The 13,000-nt window shown below is 35.8% G+C and overlaps 1 protein-coding gene across 2 annotated transcripts; it reads left to right on the forward strand.

The window, feature by feature from the left end:
- The first annotated feature begins 837 nt into the window (after positions 1 to 837).
- On the forward strand, positions 838 to 13,000 carry LOC139984978 (uncharacterized). Of its 2 annotated transcripts, XM_071999140.1 has the most exons (12): positions 838 to 1,666; positions 2,735 to 2,922; positions 3,545 to 3,661; positions 4,746 to 4,907; positions 5,896 to 6,043; positions 6,720 to 6,752; positions 7,102 to 7,180; positions 8,748 to 8,828; positions 9,327 to 9,889; positions 10,880 to 10,987; positions 11,860 to 12,130; positions 12,864 to 13,000. In XM_071999140.1, exons 2-11 carry the CDS (start codon positions 2,741 to 2,743, stop codon positions 12,037 to 12,039), a joined length of 1,653 nt encoding a protein of 550 aa, XP_071855241.1. In that variant the 5' UTR covers positions 838 to 1,666; positions 2,735 to 2,740; the 3' UTR covers positions 12,040 to 12,130; positions 12,864 to 13,000. The 2 variants fall into 2 exon arrangements, with proteins under 2 accessions (XP_071855241.1, XP_071855242.1); XM_071999141.1 differs by lacking the exon at positions 838 to 1,666 and having other exon boundaries at positions 2,542 to 2,922.

Genomic DNA, 13,000 nt, shown 5'->3' on the forward strand with positions numbered 1-13,000 from the left:
GAATTTAAATGCAAGTTTGAGAAGGTATGTGAAATCTGGCACAGATATGGATGCAATACAATTTAAGCAGATACAAGAGCATCAATGACGCAGTATCTCAATACTGGAAGTTCTAATTTCGATTCCTAATTTCATATCTTTACTCTGTATCTACAATTATCAATATCAATCATGCTACAACAAATATAGAACTTGCATTTACACTACTTTACCACGAATAGTCTCTGCAGGTTACACTTCATCCTACGAGTGTTGCCTTTAGCGCTCACTATCGTTGTAAGGTCGTTCTAATGTCATAGAATATTGTAGATGCCCGCCTTGAGAAAGCTAGGCCTATCGACCTATGTTACTGTAGACTGTAGTGGTGACTACCATCAAAACTGTGTCCACTTCCAAGTAGTGTTGAAACGATTATGCATAACAGAAAATACAGATTACGGATTATTTTTTTCATAATCCGATTATTTGAAAAAGAGAAAATATCCCGTTTATACGAAATCGGCAATAAAGTTTGTGATAGAAAAAATTATTGTTGTGATTTTCCTCTTTCCTTTTGCTTTCGTTGTAACACAATGCTCTTAGGTATACTTTTGTTTGTACCAAATCACCTCTGGAGTTTCTCGGAAAGATTTTTTGTTTTTACAAATGTCCAAAATACGAAAATATGACATCCTACCTAGTCAGCACTGTGCTAAGCGAATGGCCTAACCACCTCGACGTGTATGTTAATGGCTTGAAATGGGCTAAGAATTAGTTACTAAAAATATCCATCTCAAAAAGCATCCATCTTCAATCTTTACCAAAGTGTAAATTTTAATAACATATTGCCTACTACGGAATGCCATATGTTTCAAAAATGTCCAAAACTATATAAGAATGTCCAAAATAATATAAGCATGTCCAAAAATATATAAGCATGTCCAAATTTATATAAACATGTCGAAACTAATATGAGTATGTCCAAAAATAATATGAGCAAGCCCAAAATAATATGAGAGTGTCGAAAAATTATATGAACATGTCGAATGTAACTGCTTACTTCAACTTTATATTGAACATTTTGGCATTTGAATTCACGCCATATGTTGCAAAATATCCAAAACAATATAAGCATGTCCAAAATAATATAAGCATGTCCAAATTTATATAAACATGTCGAAAACAATATGAGGATGTCCAAAAATAATAAGAGCATGTCCAAAATAATATAAGAGTGTCGAGAGATTATATGAGCATGTCCAAAATATTAAAAAAGTGTCGAAAAATAATACAAAAGTCTCGAGCGTAAATGCTAGATTCAATTTTGAAATGAACAGTCTGGCGTTTGAATTTACGCCATATGTTCCAAATATCAAACTTTTTATTTCGGTATGCTGAAACAAATACACCATATCCAGCGTAACGTAAGACGATGTACAGTTCATCCATTACCGTATAAGTGTGTGTATTTATTTTTTAATGATATTTCGATCGAGAACGATTTTATTTTCGAGGAAATATTAGTTGAGTTGTTTCGTAGCGCGAGTGGTCAACCGGGCCCCAAGGTGCTGTAACTATCAGTGAGTTTACTACGAACCACTGTGTTTAACACTCCACGCGGTTTAATCACTTATCTGTAGTCGGCGAGTTCTTTCCACGAGTTTCCATCTTGATATTTAGTTAAAAGGTGAGAGTGAAGATTAAACGTTGAATACCCCTAACCTAGGCTTACTTTTTAATCCTGGGCTAGTGTTCTACTTCGTTCATGTAGGCTAACCCATAGGCCATAATTCGTCATTTCGTCACCACTGTCAGTAGCCTGGTAGGCCTAACTATAGGCTACTGTATATAACTCCTTGGCTTATCATTTATATCCAACTTTGGGTAAAGACAGTAGTACTAGGCCTACTACTACTACGTACTAGGCATATTAGTGGTTCTGATTTAGAATCCGTACCATTCGACCCTACTTCCTAACCCCTATACCCTACCTCCTAACCCTACTCCCTAACCCTATTCCTTACTTCCTAACCCCTACTCCCTAGCCCTACTTCCTAACCCCTGACCTTAGTTATGCTGCCGATTCGAAGAAAGCTTTCCCATTCATATGGTATGGATTCTAAAGTTAGGCCCTATTAGTAATATAACCTGTGGCTTAGTGTTAATGTTATTATGCAAGTATCCAAATATCATTTTATCCCTATTTCAGTGCGTCGATCGCCTAATTTCTTGCACCCCAATCTTTGCCCTGTTTGCACCTAGGCAGAAAGGCCTATAGGCCCTATACAGGCTATAGTACTTCAACCATGGAAGTATTACCCTGAGTCCTGACAGGTGATACTTCCATGCTATAACTACATTGGGCCGCACTGTTTTCCTTGCAAAATTATGACTCCAGATTGAAATATGTTTTTAGAAACGCTTCAAAATTATCCACTTTTTTACACCACTTATCATGCTGGGCCTAATTGCTTCATTCTTTGTTCAGAGAGGACCAGCATAGGGCTAGAAAATAAAGTTTTTTACTGATTACTTTGGTCTGCACTTGTACCCAAGAAAAAGCTAACGTATTTTCAACGTTTTTTAACCTCATTTCTATCACTATGACAGTATGAGTATGACTACTGTACTCAAAATGTTTTTCACCATTTCCAAGGTTCTTTACGAAGTTAGCCACAAAGTAATTTAAAAAAAGTTTCAACAGTTAATACCAATTAGGCTAACAGCCATATATGTGCATACATTTGAACCATAGGAAAGAATGGAGGAAGAAGATTTTAGATCCCTTGTTGAGGCTTTGACACCAAGGGTAGTGGATGCCGGTAGACAGCGTCTACAAGCATCAACCACATCAACACCAACCACATCAACATCTCAACCACCATTGACCAGCCAGAGGCAGTTTCCACTGACTCAGCCATCAACAAGTGGATGGAAGCCCAGGTAAGAAGGTGTAAAACATGTAAAAGTTTGAGGCTGCATTGTGCTGTTATCATTTGGAACTTAACTATGTACTGTTATATATATTTCATATATTGATCTTTTAAGCAATTATAATTCTGCAATTTATGTACAACATTAAATGAATGCTGTCTTTTAGTTGTAGTGTACTACATAAAAAATGTTAACTTCTTTTAGTTAATTTTTTGTGCTGGATTCAAATCTGCATGTGTCCTAATGTGAGGCTCATCTATAGTATGGTATGGCTCATCTACTGTACGAAGAAATATAAAGAGCGAATTACATGTTTGAGGTAAAGTGTGTATATTTTAAAGGGAATAGTAGAACATTCATATCAGTCTCGCATCTTATGCTAAATATTTCAAGTTTGTACTTTGATGGACATATTCAGTGTAATATCAATGTCAAAAACTGATACAGTAAGATCAACTTAATAAAAATAGCTTTGTTTATGGCAACATTATCTTGGATATACATATGTATAAATTAATCATTTATAATTACTGTACCATGCAGAACACAACATTAGCCAACATCAAAGCTTGTAATAATTACACTTCTCAAATAACAAAACAATATGTAACTTCAAATCAATGTTATGTAGGTGTACCCCAAAAGAAGAACTGAGGAGGGCTTTTAGGAGGAGGCAACATGTTCCCTATAAGAAGAAAGAGCTGGGATCAAAATGCATTGATGTCATCCTGCTTCCTGATCATGAATGGTTGGTTTGCGGTATCATTTCTTTATTAGAGGAACTGGGAACATCTCTGATGATTAAGGGGGCAATATGGGACTAGTTTCATAAGGAATTTGAGAATGTGCTGAAAGTGTTTATATATAAGTCTTCATAAGCATTAGAAAATGCATCGTTAATATTGGTGAATGTGTACGTCATGCTGCACAGAATGGGGTTTTGAGGAATGCTGTGAGACTGTTATTTAATATATTTCCAAAATGTTCAACAGCATATTAATAGTACTCAGTCTTGTTCATAATTAATGTTTAGTGATCATATTCAATGAATAACTTGACATAATAATTTCATTAAAGAAGGGGCCTTTCAATGAAAAAGAAACTTTTACATACTGTACATCACAACATGTTACAGTATACATTGTTTTGTGTTGAAATACTGCTTGGTGATAAAAGTTTTTCAAATTGATAGAATTCTTGACATCAAAGCCTTGTAGGTCAGTCAAGTGTTTTTATAGCAATGCTTGAAAATATTGTTTAATTCAACTACTGTACATAGTTAAGCTGTACAGTCATTAATAGTAACCACAGGCTCCATAGCCAAAGCATTCATTTCTTCATACATAACATGTTACTATTAAGCTGGAAAATTTAACCAAATTAAAGTTCTTGGTATTTTATGTTAATAATGCATGCATACACCAGGAATATATGCTTTTAGCATCCTTTTCCACAATGTTCAAACTTAGCTTCTTAGAACCATTCATTATGTGAGTGCATTGGTGTGAGCTCTTTTGACTGTCCAAAAGCAAAAACTGAACCATCTGAGGTACAACATCTTCAATGTAAATGACATGTACACCTTTAAGTTTTGTGGGCTTATGACTTGGTTAACCAATGAATCATTGTGTAATGTTTAGCACTGCAAATGGTTCAATTTTGAATTAAGAAGATCCTTGTTGAATAGTTTCAGCGATATGATGTACAGTAATGAACATGTGGAATTGACAATTGATTGCAATGATCACAATATCAGGATGCATAATACAGCCAACACTGTATGCACAATAATGTACTACACTGATGATTGTCATTATATTTCTCTGATGCAGGTCTAAAGTGGTACGAGGAAAGGAGAGGGCACAATTTCATCAAGAAGGGTTGTTGGTAGATACGTTTAGGTTCGAGAAAAGCTGGTCAGAGGGCCAGGTGTTTGATGCACTCTTCAATGCATTCAGAAATCAACTGACCACAGCGTCTGGTGAAAGTGTAACGTAAGATTAAATTTCTTTTATTATCCAATGTAGTGGGTGAATCTAGGGATTGATAATGGCTGTATGCATGCTATTATATTAAAAGTTTGTAAGCCTAACAAAACAACATGTGCTTTTGCACTGGTATAGTGCATTTGCGTGACAAGTAAATGAACCATGTAGTAAAATCATTTTCATAGCTGCCATGTATTTGAGGTCAAGATAGGCAACTTAAAACAGTATTTCAGGTCTCACTTCAGATTGGTATTTATAAGTTGCACTTCGAGGGTACACGACCCCAATTGTGGCTTATATTTCATATAACTGTGCATACAATCTATATTCGTTAAAAAAAATGCAGGTACAGGAGAGTGCAGAAATAGTCAATATTTACCCCATTAGGTAGTTCAGGTCAATATTTTACAACAAGCCTGTACATGATCTACACATGCAGTAACTTTGCATGTCCATACATGGAGTCATATGATAATACCAGTACCACTCAGGTTAGCTAACAGATTCTAGGTACTGTGATAAATTATGTCAGAAATGTAGTGCAGGCTTTTTGTCTAACTAGAAAAATCTGCTGTCTTTTATTTATATGAACATTACAGAGTCTTGCTTCCCTGCAACTTTTATGTTAGCCTACCATGAAGGTGATTTTTACACATTCAATGGATGGTTCACAGTGATGCTGTTACAGAGATTTTGAAGGATTGAATTATTTTGGAAATAAATAAAATTAAAGAAATGATACATAAAAGCCAAACTGTTTGTAAGTAATATTCCTCTGTTTTTTTTTTAAAATCTCATGAAAGGGCAACATGATAGTAAGAGTAGTGTGTTGCCTGCATGAAGACTGATGTGAAGGTTTATGGAGGATAATGTTTATGTTTTGTTGAAGTATATTGTTGTAAATGAAATGCTGTAAGTAGGCTGTATTAAATAAGAGTATTTCAAATCACTTCAAGGAAGTGCTCATGAAGTTGTCTTTAATTTTGCCTTTCAGATTTTGCCTTAAGAAACCAGAGGGAGTTGTCTTACTACAACCCAGAATTGCCCCAACAGAAACACTCAGTGGAGAGAAAATTTGCGAAATTTTTTCACAGAAGACAGTATATTTGTGCCCGGATCGGGATCTGCAAGTATTTAAAAAGGTACTATGAGTAAACTACAGTAGCATGTGGCTATATGCTACAAAGAGGACAACAGGGTGACTTTAGTTCATTGATCTCAACTCACTTCGTAATTCCCTTGGTTGATTTTTTTTTTAGATACTTTGTGTAAGCAGACAAGTGTTGATGTGTTCTAGTACGATTGAATACATGAATATGTGCTTGGAACCACATTACACATTACTTCAATAAAGATCACTTCAAGAATTCTTATTTCATGAATTTAATTTCCAATCAGAATGTAAAAAAAGCTTATTATATTTTTTGGGAGTTTAATGTCATGTAAGGCTCACTGTGCTGAAACTTGGTATCATGTTGTAAGGTTATAACAGGTATGTGTTGATGTATGTTAAAGTTTGTATAAATTTGCATATTAATGAGGGGTTGTGGCTTCATCTAATTTTGCAACATTTAGTGTAGGTATAAGAGAATGCCTGTTACTCATTATAGTCACTATGTAGATGGATTTTAGTGAGTAGAATGACCCTATTGTTTTTGGTGGTTATATTACGGGTATTAATGAGGTAATAGGGTCAAAACTTCATGCATAAGTCTAATTTTTAAAGAACCTCAAGTCTGCCAATCAACAATTTCAGCAAGGAATCATTCAATGCACTGCATCTATGTGAATAATTTTCTCTCTTTCTTCCATACTAAGGAAATCATCTCAAGTGATGAAGATGACAAATTGGTAAGCCTTCTCATTTATGGTGTCCATATAATGATTCCATGTTCTTCAGGTACACTTAGCAGATTGTTTGTGTGGAGGTGATGTTATCACTTTATTTCATAGGCCTTCTGAAATGTTTTCAGCCATTATCACCATTCTGTCACTCAGTGTTTTAGCTGTCTGATTGCTGTTTGGATTATGGGTGAAAAAAATTAAATAATTTAACTCACGTCATCCATTTTTATGGGAGCTATATACTGACAGAACAGATTTAAATACTTCAGGACTTTGGTTTGAAAGAAAGTAAAATACTGCATGACTATGGTTATAGAATGGAACCGCAACCAGCAGTCTGTATTTACATTTACAGGAAGATGACAGAGCTGATGAAACACCCCTCTTTGGTGAGAGTTCCAAATCAACATACAGTGAGAGTAGTAGTAGTAGAAGTAAGTAAATAATTTAACTATTCCTGGTTATTGCAACAGACATTGGTTGGCATGTTTTTATTACATTACATGTGTAGCTTCACAATCAGTACAAAATATAACTAAATCGCAGGAGAACGGAAGTATTCTCAGAAACATTGGAAAAAAACAAGGTTTAACTAGTAGAACACTCGCGACAAATTACATACATTACTTTTTTAAGTAAATATGAGCAAAAATTGAAAGCTAGCTGTGTAACCATAACAATGCATTTCCCCTGGTACCATATGTTCTAATTTTGCGAACTTCAAATGCTTTACTAAGGTCCATAAAAATACAGTACAATCTTAGCAACTTTTAACTGACTAGGAAAGACTCCACTCTTAAAAGAAATATTGAAAATATCAGTAACAGGTTTTGCTATGTATGGAAGGACATCCCTTAATTATATCATGTTTAATGTCATCATATCCTGCAGATTTATTTGGCTTAAATTAAGGGAAGCTAGATCGTGCAACTTCTATGAATTTGTCTTCAGTAATGGGTGATATAAACATAGAAGAATCATTAAGATTTACATTATATAGGAAGTCAGCAGCTTTACTAGTTGTATGGATTTTGCTAGAAAGACAGGTCTGTATTGACAAAGAACTAATTGAAGTAATTATTCACAATTTCGCTGATGTTGTTCGATTCGTTATTACCATCATGAAGTGAAGGGGGTACGATGTTGCTTTATCTTTACGATGGAGAAGGTTATTAATAGCACTTCATGTTTCATTTGGATTGTTTTAACAATCTATTATAGAATTAAATCTTCTTAGACCTGCCTATAATAAAGGTGTGCTCCTTTCGATTTTGTGTAGTTCTAAGTTGCATGAGGAGTCTTTTAGGTATTTATGGTAAAGCTTATTCTTTTATTTAATCGTTGGCAACATACTACTGGTAATCCATGGGTGTCTGTTTTTTCTTCAGTCTGCTTAGTTTTCCTAGGTTTGACTTTTTATTGATTCCTTGCCGAAGGCCGAAGGAATCTATGCAGTATGGTGATTGTGTGCGCGTGTGTAATGCCTTAGCTTGTAAACATGATATCTCAAAAAGTAAAAGTTGGTTGAACTTCAAACTTGGTAAGTGGGTAGCCCTTAGAAAGAAGACGATCCCTATTTTTTCCAAGGAGGTCAAAGGTCATTTGAGGTCAACAGAGGTATCAAAGTCTGAAAACCTTGTAAACACGATCTCTCAAGAAGTAAAAGTTGGTTGAACTTCAAACTTTGTAAGTGGGTATCCCTTAGTGCCTTAAGTACTGTTTTAGCCTTTCCAAAACCCAGAAACAGCAGTGTGTCTAGGATTTGACAGTATTACATGTGAGAAATGATCGTAAGCATTGGATGCTTGAGTTTCATGTTGGTTTTGCCACAATGCAACACAATGGTAAAAAGCAACACATGCAAACTGGGATATTCAGAACAGTTTATTTAATGTTTAGGAAACAGCAATGTCCTTTCATAATGTACATTATTTAACATATTTTTGGTAGTTATTTATCATTTGGAACTATTTCATACTTAGTTTTGTTCCTTATTCACAGAGCAACCTTCTGCCACATTTGTTTGTGAAAGATGCACATACATAAATCCATCCTCTGTCACAGAATGTCAGATGTGTTCTGGTGAGTAATTATACAAGGGGGCTCTTATTTAAAAGCGCCACAATCACTAGCAAGGAGTGGTTTGTGTGAGGTCATGAATCATAACGTAATTTTACATTTGAAGGTGTTGAATTCTTGTTTTTGCTACGGTTGGTTAATGTTTTGATTTTGCAATTTCTATTTTATCGTTAGAAAGAAACAATAGCTAAAATTACTTCTGTTCTCCATATGTGTTTTTTTTTTCATTTTTAATGATGCTGGGTATGCAACACACACTATTAAGTTGTGATGACTTACAATGGAAGGATTAAACAAATGTCGTAAAAATGCAAAAATTGCTCTGATTTGTGGGCTTTCAATGAAGGAATTTTAAGAAGAATGGTAGGAAACTTTGCTAGTGATCTTTGTCATATTGCATTGATACATTTTATGTATACTTTTCCTTACGTATGCAATCTGATATAAATTAGGAATAGATTGCACAGTAATAATTTGTCAATCTGACTTCTTACTTTACAGAAGATCCTCTGGTAGAGCAAAGCTCCCCAACAAACATGCAGATGCCAGTAATGCCACCTCTTCTGCAGGCACCATCCAAGCCAAAGGATGGTTCAAGAATGATAAAAGACATTTTAGGCTTTGACAATAATCCTAGTCTAACACTTTATGTTGATAGGGATACTCTATTGGATGACAATATTGCCTTCTTTAAAAAGAAGTTTAAAATTGAAAATCCCATCAAAGTCAAGTTTCATGGAGAGATGGCTGTTGATGCAGGTGGACCTTTACGGGAAAATTTTCGTCTACTGGTGAGAAGATTGTATTCGTCAGACCTGAACCTTTTCTTTGGTACGCAGAGTCACAACCTTCTACCAAGTAACAACCAGATGTTGCTATATTCGGGGATGTTTGAGGTGCTTGGGAAAATAATTGCTGCAGCTTTTGTTCATGGGATACCCATGAACCTCCCTCTCCATCCTGCTGTGATAGGCTGTCTCTTGGATAGGCCAAAAGAAGAGATATTTGGTCACCTTCAGCTCAATGACATTCTTGACCTTGAGCTTCAAGACATGCTGAGACAGGTAGGTATATACATATAAACTTTAATATAGAACAGAAAATGTTATTAAATCTGTTAAGTATGGATTTCATCTTACCCTGCTAGATATTATTTAATGGAAATAAACATGTGAATTTGAATGAGACAACTTTGTACTTTCAAGAATAGCAATTGCATTACATCCAGAAGCCAATAACTCAATATGTGCAGATAAGATGCTGTTGTCATCTACTGTATTATGAAAGAAACTATTCAGTTCATGAGTATCTGTTGTGATAAAGTGGAAATTTGCCCTTTTGGCACTCATAGTTAGTTCACTTCCTTGCTGCTTGCCGGCCTTGGCATAGCTCTGCTTTCAGGAAGTTGGTAGGCAACACAGCAGGGGGTCACCATGCTTCATTGTGACATGCATGTTGAGATCTGTTCTGCCTCTCTACTTTAGGAACTAACATAATCCTGCATTGGATTACTAGTTTTGCATCTGTTTGGCAGCTGTTTATTGTCAGCTTGTATTTGGGTAGTGCTCTACTTAGTAAAGTAGCAACTACATCCATAGGGTTTCTGGGTGAAATATGGTGTGTTAGAGTTTAAGGTGTATTACAGAGATGGTGATGGGGCTGTTTGCAGCCATGTGGCTTGCAACTTCTCCCTCACTCTTCTGCAAACCTCCCTCCAGTGTGTCTTCTGTGGCAACGTAGAAGCTGGGCTGAGAAGCTGGTTATTTCCGTGTAATTGGTTACTAAACCTGGGTTAGAGTGTTCAACTTCCAGATGTCAGAAAGTTGCTGATTGGTTCCTTGGGCTGAGACTGTTTGGTACAGAACTGTTGGCACAGAACAGTCCGGTACTGCAAAAACAGAGGACTAAATGGAGGTCTGGTGTTTATTAGTATTTATTTATTAAGGAACTCATGTCACATGGGTTTGCTACTTTTCAGCATTTCAGATAATACTACTAAAAGAATTGAAGTAACGTAAATTGTGGTTAACTTCATCGTTCTCTTTTTATTTCAGATTTTAGAGTGTGACCAGGATGACGACTTGCTAACACTGGTAACAAAAGAGGGGGGTGCTACCCATTGGCTAGACAGCTGTGGTTGGCCGGCCTCCAAAAAGATGACAGTGAGTGTGTTTGGTCTATTTATAAACTTGGCTTATGAACTTTATGGGGGAGTTTTGGTGTTTTAATTTGGGGGTCAAACCTTTTTAGGGAAATTCCAAGGGTTAGTTTAAATGTCTTAAGGGTCGAGGAAAGGTCTTTCACTAAAGGGACCAAGATCATGACACTATCTAAACAGAGTGCCACCATCAGTTGGCCAGTAGTGTACCAAGAAAAATTTGGCCAAACATACCTGGCATTTTCTGGACCTAATTGATGCATCTTTGACATATTCTTCTTTTTTGGTTTACACCAATGGTGATGTCAGGATTTGCTCGCCTAGGGGACCAGGCTTGCCAAAAGAGAGGCCCTCCCCACCAAAAAAATAAGATAGCAAGGTCTATTTCAGTGCAGTATCATCAGGGGTGATTCTCAAAATACGATATGACAATTCATAATTGACTTAGAGTTATGGAGATGTCTGAAATGTGTGAACAGTACCTGTTTCTGGATAATTTAGGAAAAATCTGTTGCATTTGGTAATTATTAACATCAATCTCTGTTCACTTTGATACACAAGACATCTCTGTCCCTTCTCATTCCGCCTTCTATATCATGTTCAAATTTCCTAATGGCTGGTTAGTACAAATTATACGAGTGTATAACAAGACTGATCAAACTGATATATATATATATCTAATCAAATGAACTGGATGTATACTGCAAAGCATATTTATTCTTCTAACATTTAAAAAAAAACTGACTGATCGATGCATACAAAGTCACATAATGTTGATTTCATTACATAACATTCATACCCAAATAAGTAAGCATGAAGTAGTAAATTATATGCACATGTTACATCGACTAACAGACATGTTTCTTTGTTCAACAGGTGACATGTAAGCATGATCTCGTTCTTTGTGTGATGCACCATTACATTATTGGAATAAGGAGTGCTGCAATATCCTCTATCCAGAAGGGGATGAAGTGTGAGGATAAGTTCCCACTGGCACTCCTCAGTGCATCAGAGTTTAGCAAGCTTCTCACACCACAGCAGATCACTGCTGCTTAACTAAAGAAATTGGTGGAACCATCTATTGAAAAGATGGCTAATGATCAGTCTGCTTCTTCCACATTTGTAAAGAGACTGATCAATGAAATTGGTAAGCGGTTAACTTAAAAGATCTAGTTAATTTGGTAGTACATTTTAGATACTGATGATGTAACTATGTGTTCAATATGAATAAAACAACGTAGGTTTCAGTTCACATAAGTTTCTATATATGCATGGTCAAAGGTCGTTTGAGGTCAGCAAAGCTCAATACATGAAACCACAGCAGGGATGAGAGATACACATAAACCTTTCATCAGTGTCATGCTCATCTAATTCAACACAGAGATCTCTGTCCCACAAAGTTTTCATTTTGTCTATATTTTAAATGGTACAAGTACTTTGTTATAAACATAAAATTGCTCATAACTCTAAAATGGAGGGGTATACAGAAAAGGTCAGTCTTACAATTTGCAGGATTATGAGTGTTGTGCATAAAGTAAGTGGACTGTTGAACAAAACAAAACTGTGGGAGAATCTTAAATGTTTAATGATTTATCATGCTGTTACAATATTTCCCCTTGGTGTCTTCACTTCTCCTGTTAGAACTATAACAGTACACAGAATTCTATTCTAACTGGTACAAACAATGGCAAATTTTATGCTTCACTAGGTTCTCTGCTGTTTAAATTTTGACTGTTAACCTGCCACTACCACTTATCCTGTGTTGTACTAAGTGATCTGCATGAACCAGTGTGAGACCCTAAACAGAATATCTTGAGTAGTCAAGTTATTTTTAGTAGCAGTAGATTTCATCTTTGATATGTTTCTTTCACTTTATACAGATGATGACAATGCTAACAGACTGGCTGTTTTTGCTACAGGATCAGACTGCTTGTATCATGACCTTGCAGAGATCCAGCTAGAGTTGAATACATACAACCAGCAAGAAACCTCCCCAATTGGCAATACTTGTATGGCC

The sequence above is a fragment of the Apostichopus japonicus genome, chromosome 17, assembly GCF_037975245.1.
Source record: "Apostichopus japonicus isolate 1M-3 chromosome 17, ASM3797524v1, whole genome shotgun sequence".
Lineage (NCBI taxonomy): Eukaryota > Metazoa > Echinodermata > Holothuroidea > Aspidochirotida > Stichopodidae > Apostichopus > Apostichopus japonicus.

Coding starts and splice junctions, on each gene's coding strand:
- LOC139984978 (XM_071999140.1), top strand. CDS start 2,741: ATGGAGGAAGAAGATTTTAGATCCCTTGTTGAGGCTTTGACACCAAGG. Junction 6,044..6,719: donor ATCTGCAAGTATTTAAAAAG/GTACTATGAGTA, acceptor TTCCATACTAAG/GAAATCATCTCAAGTGATGA. Junction 7,181..8,747: donor TGAGAGTAGTAGTAGTAGAA/GTAAGTAAATAA, acceptor CCTTATTCACAG/AGCAACCTTCTGCCACATTT.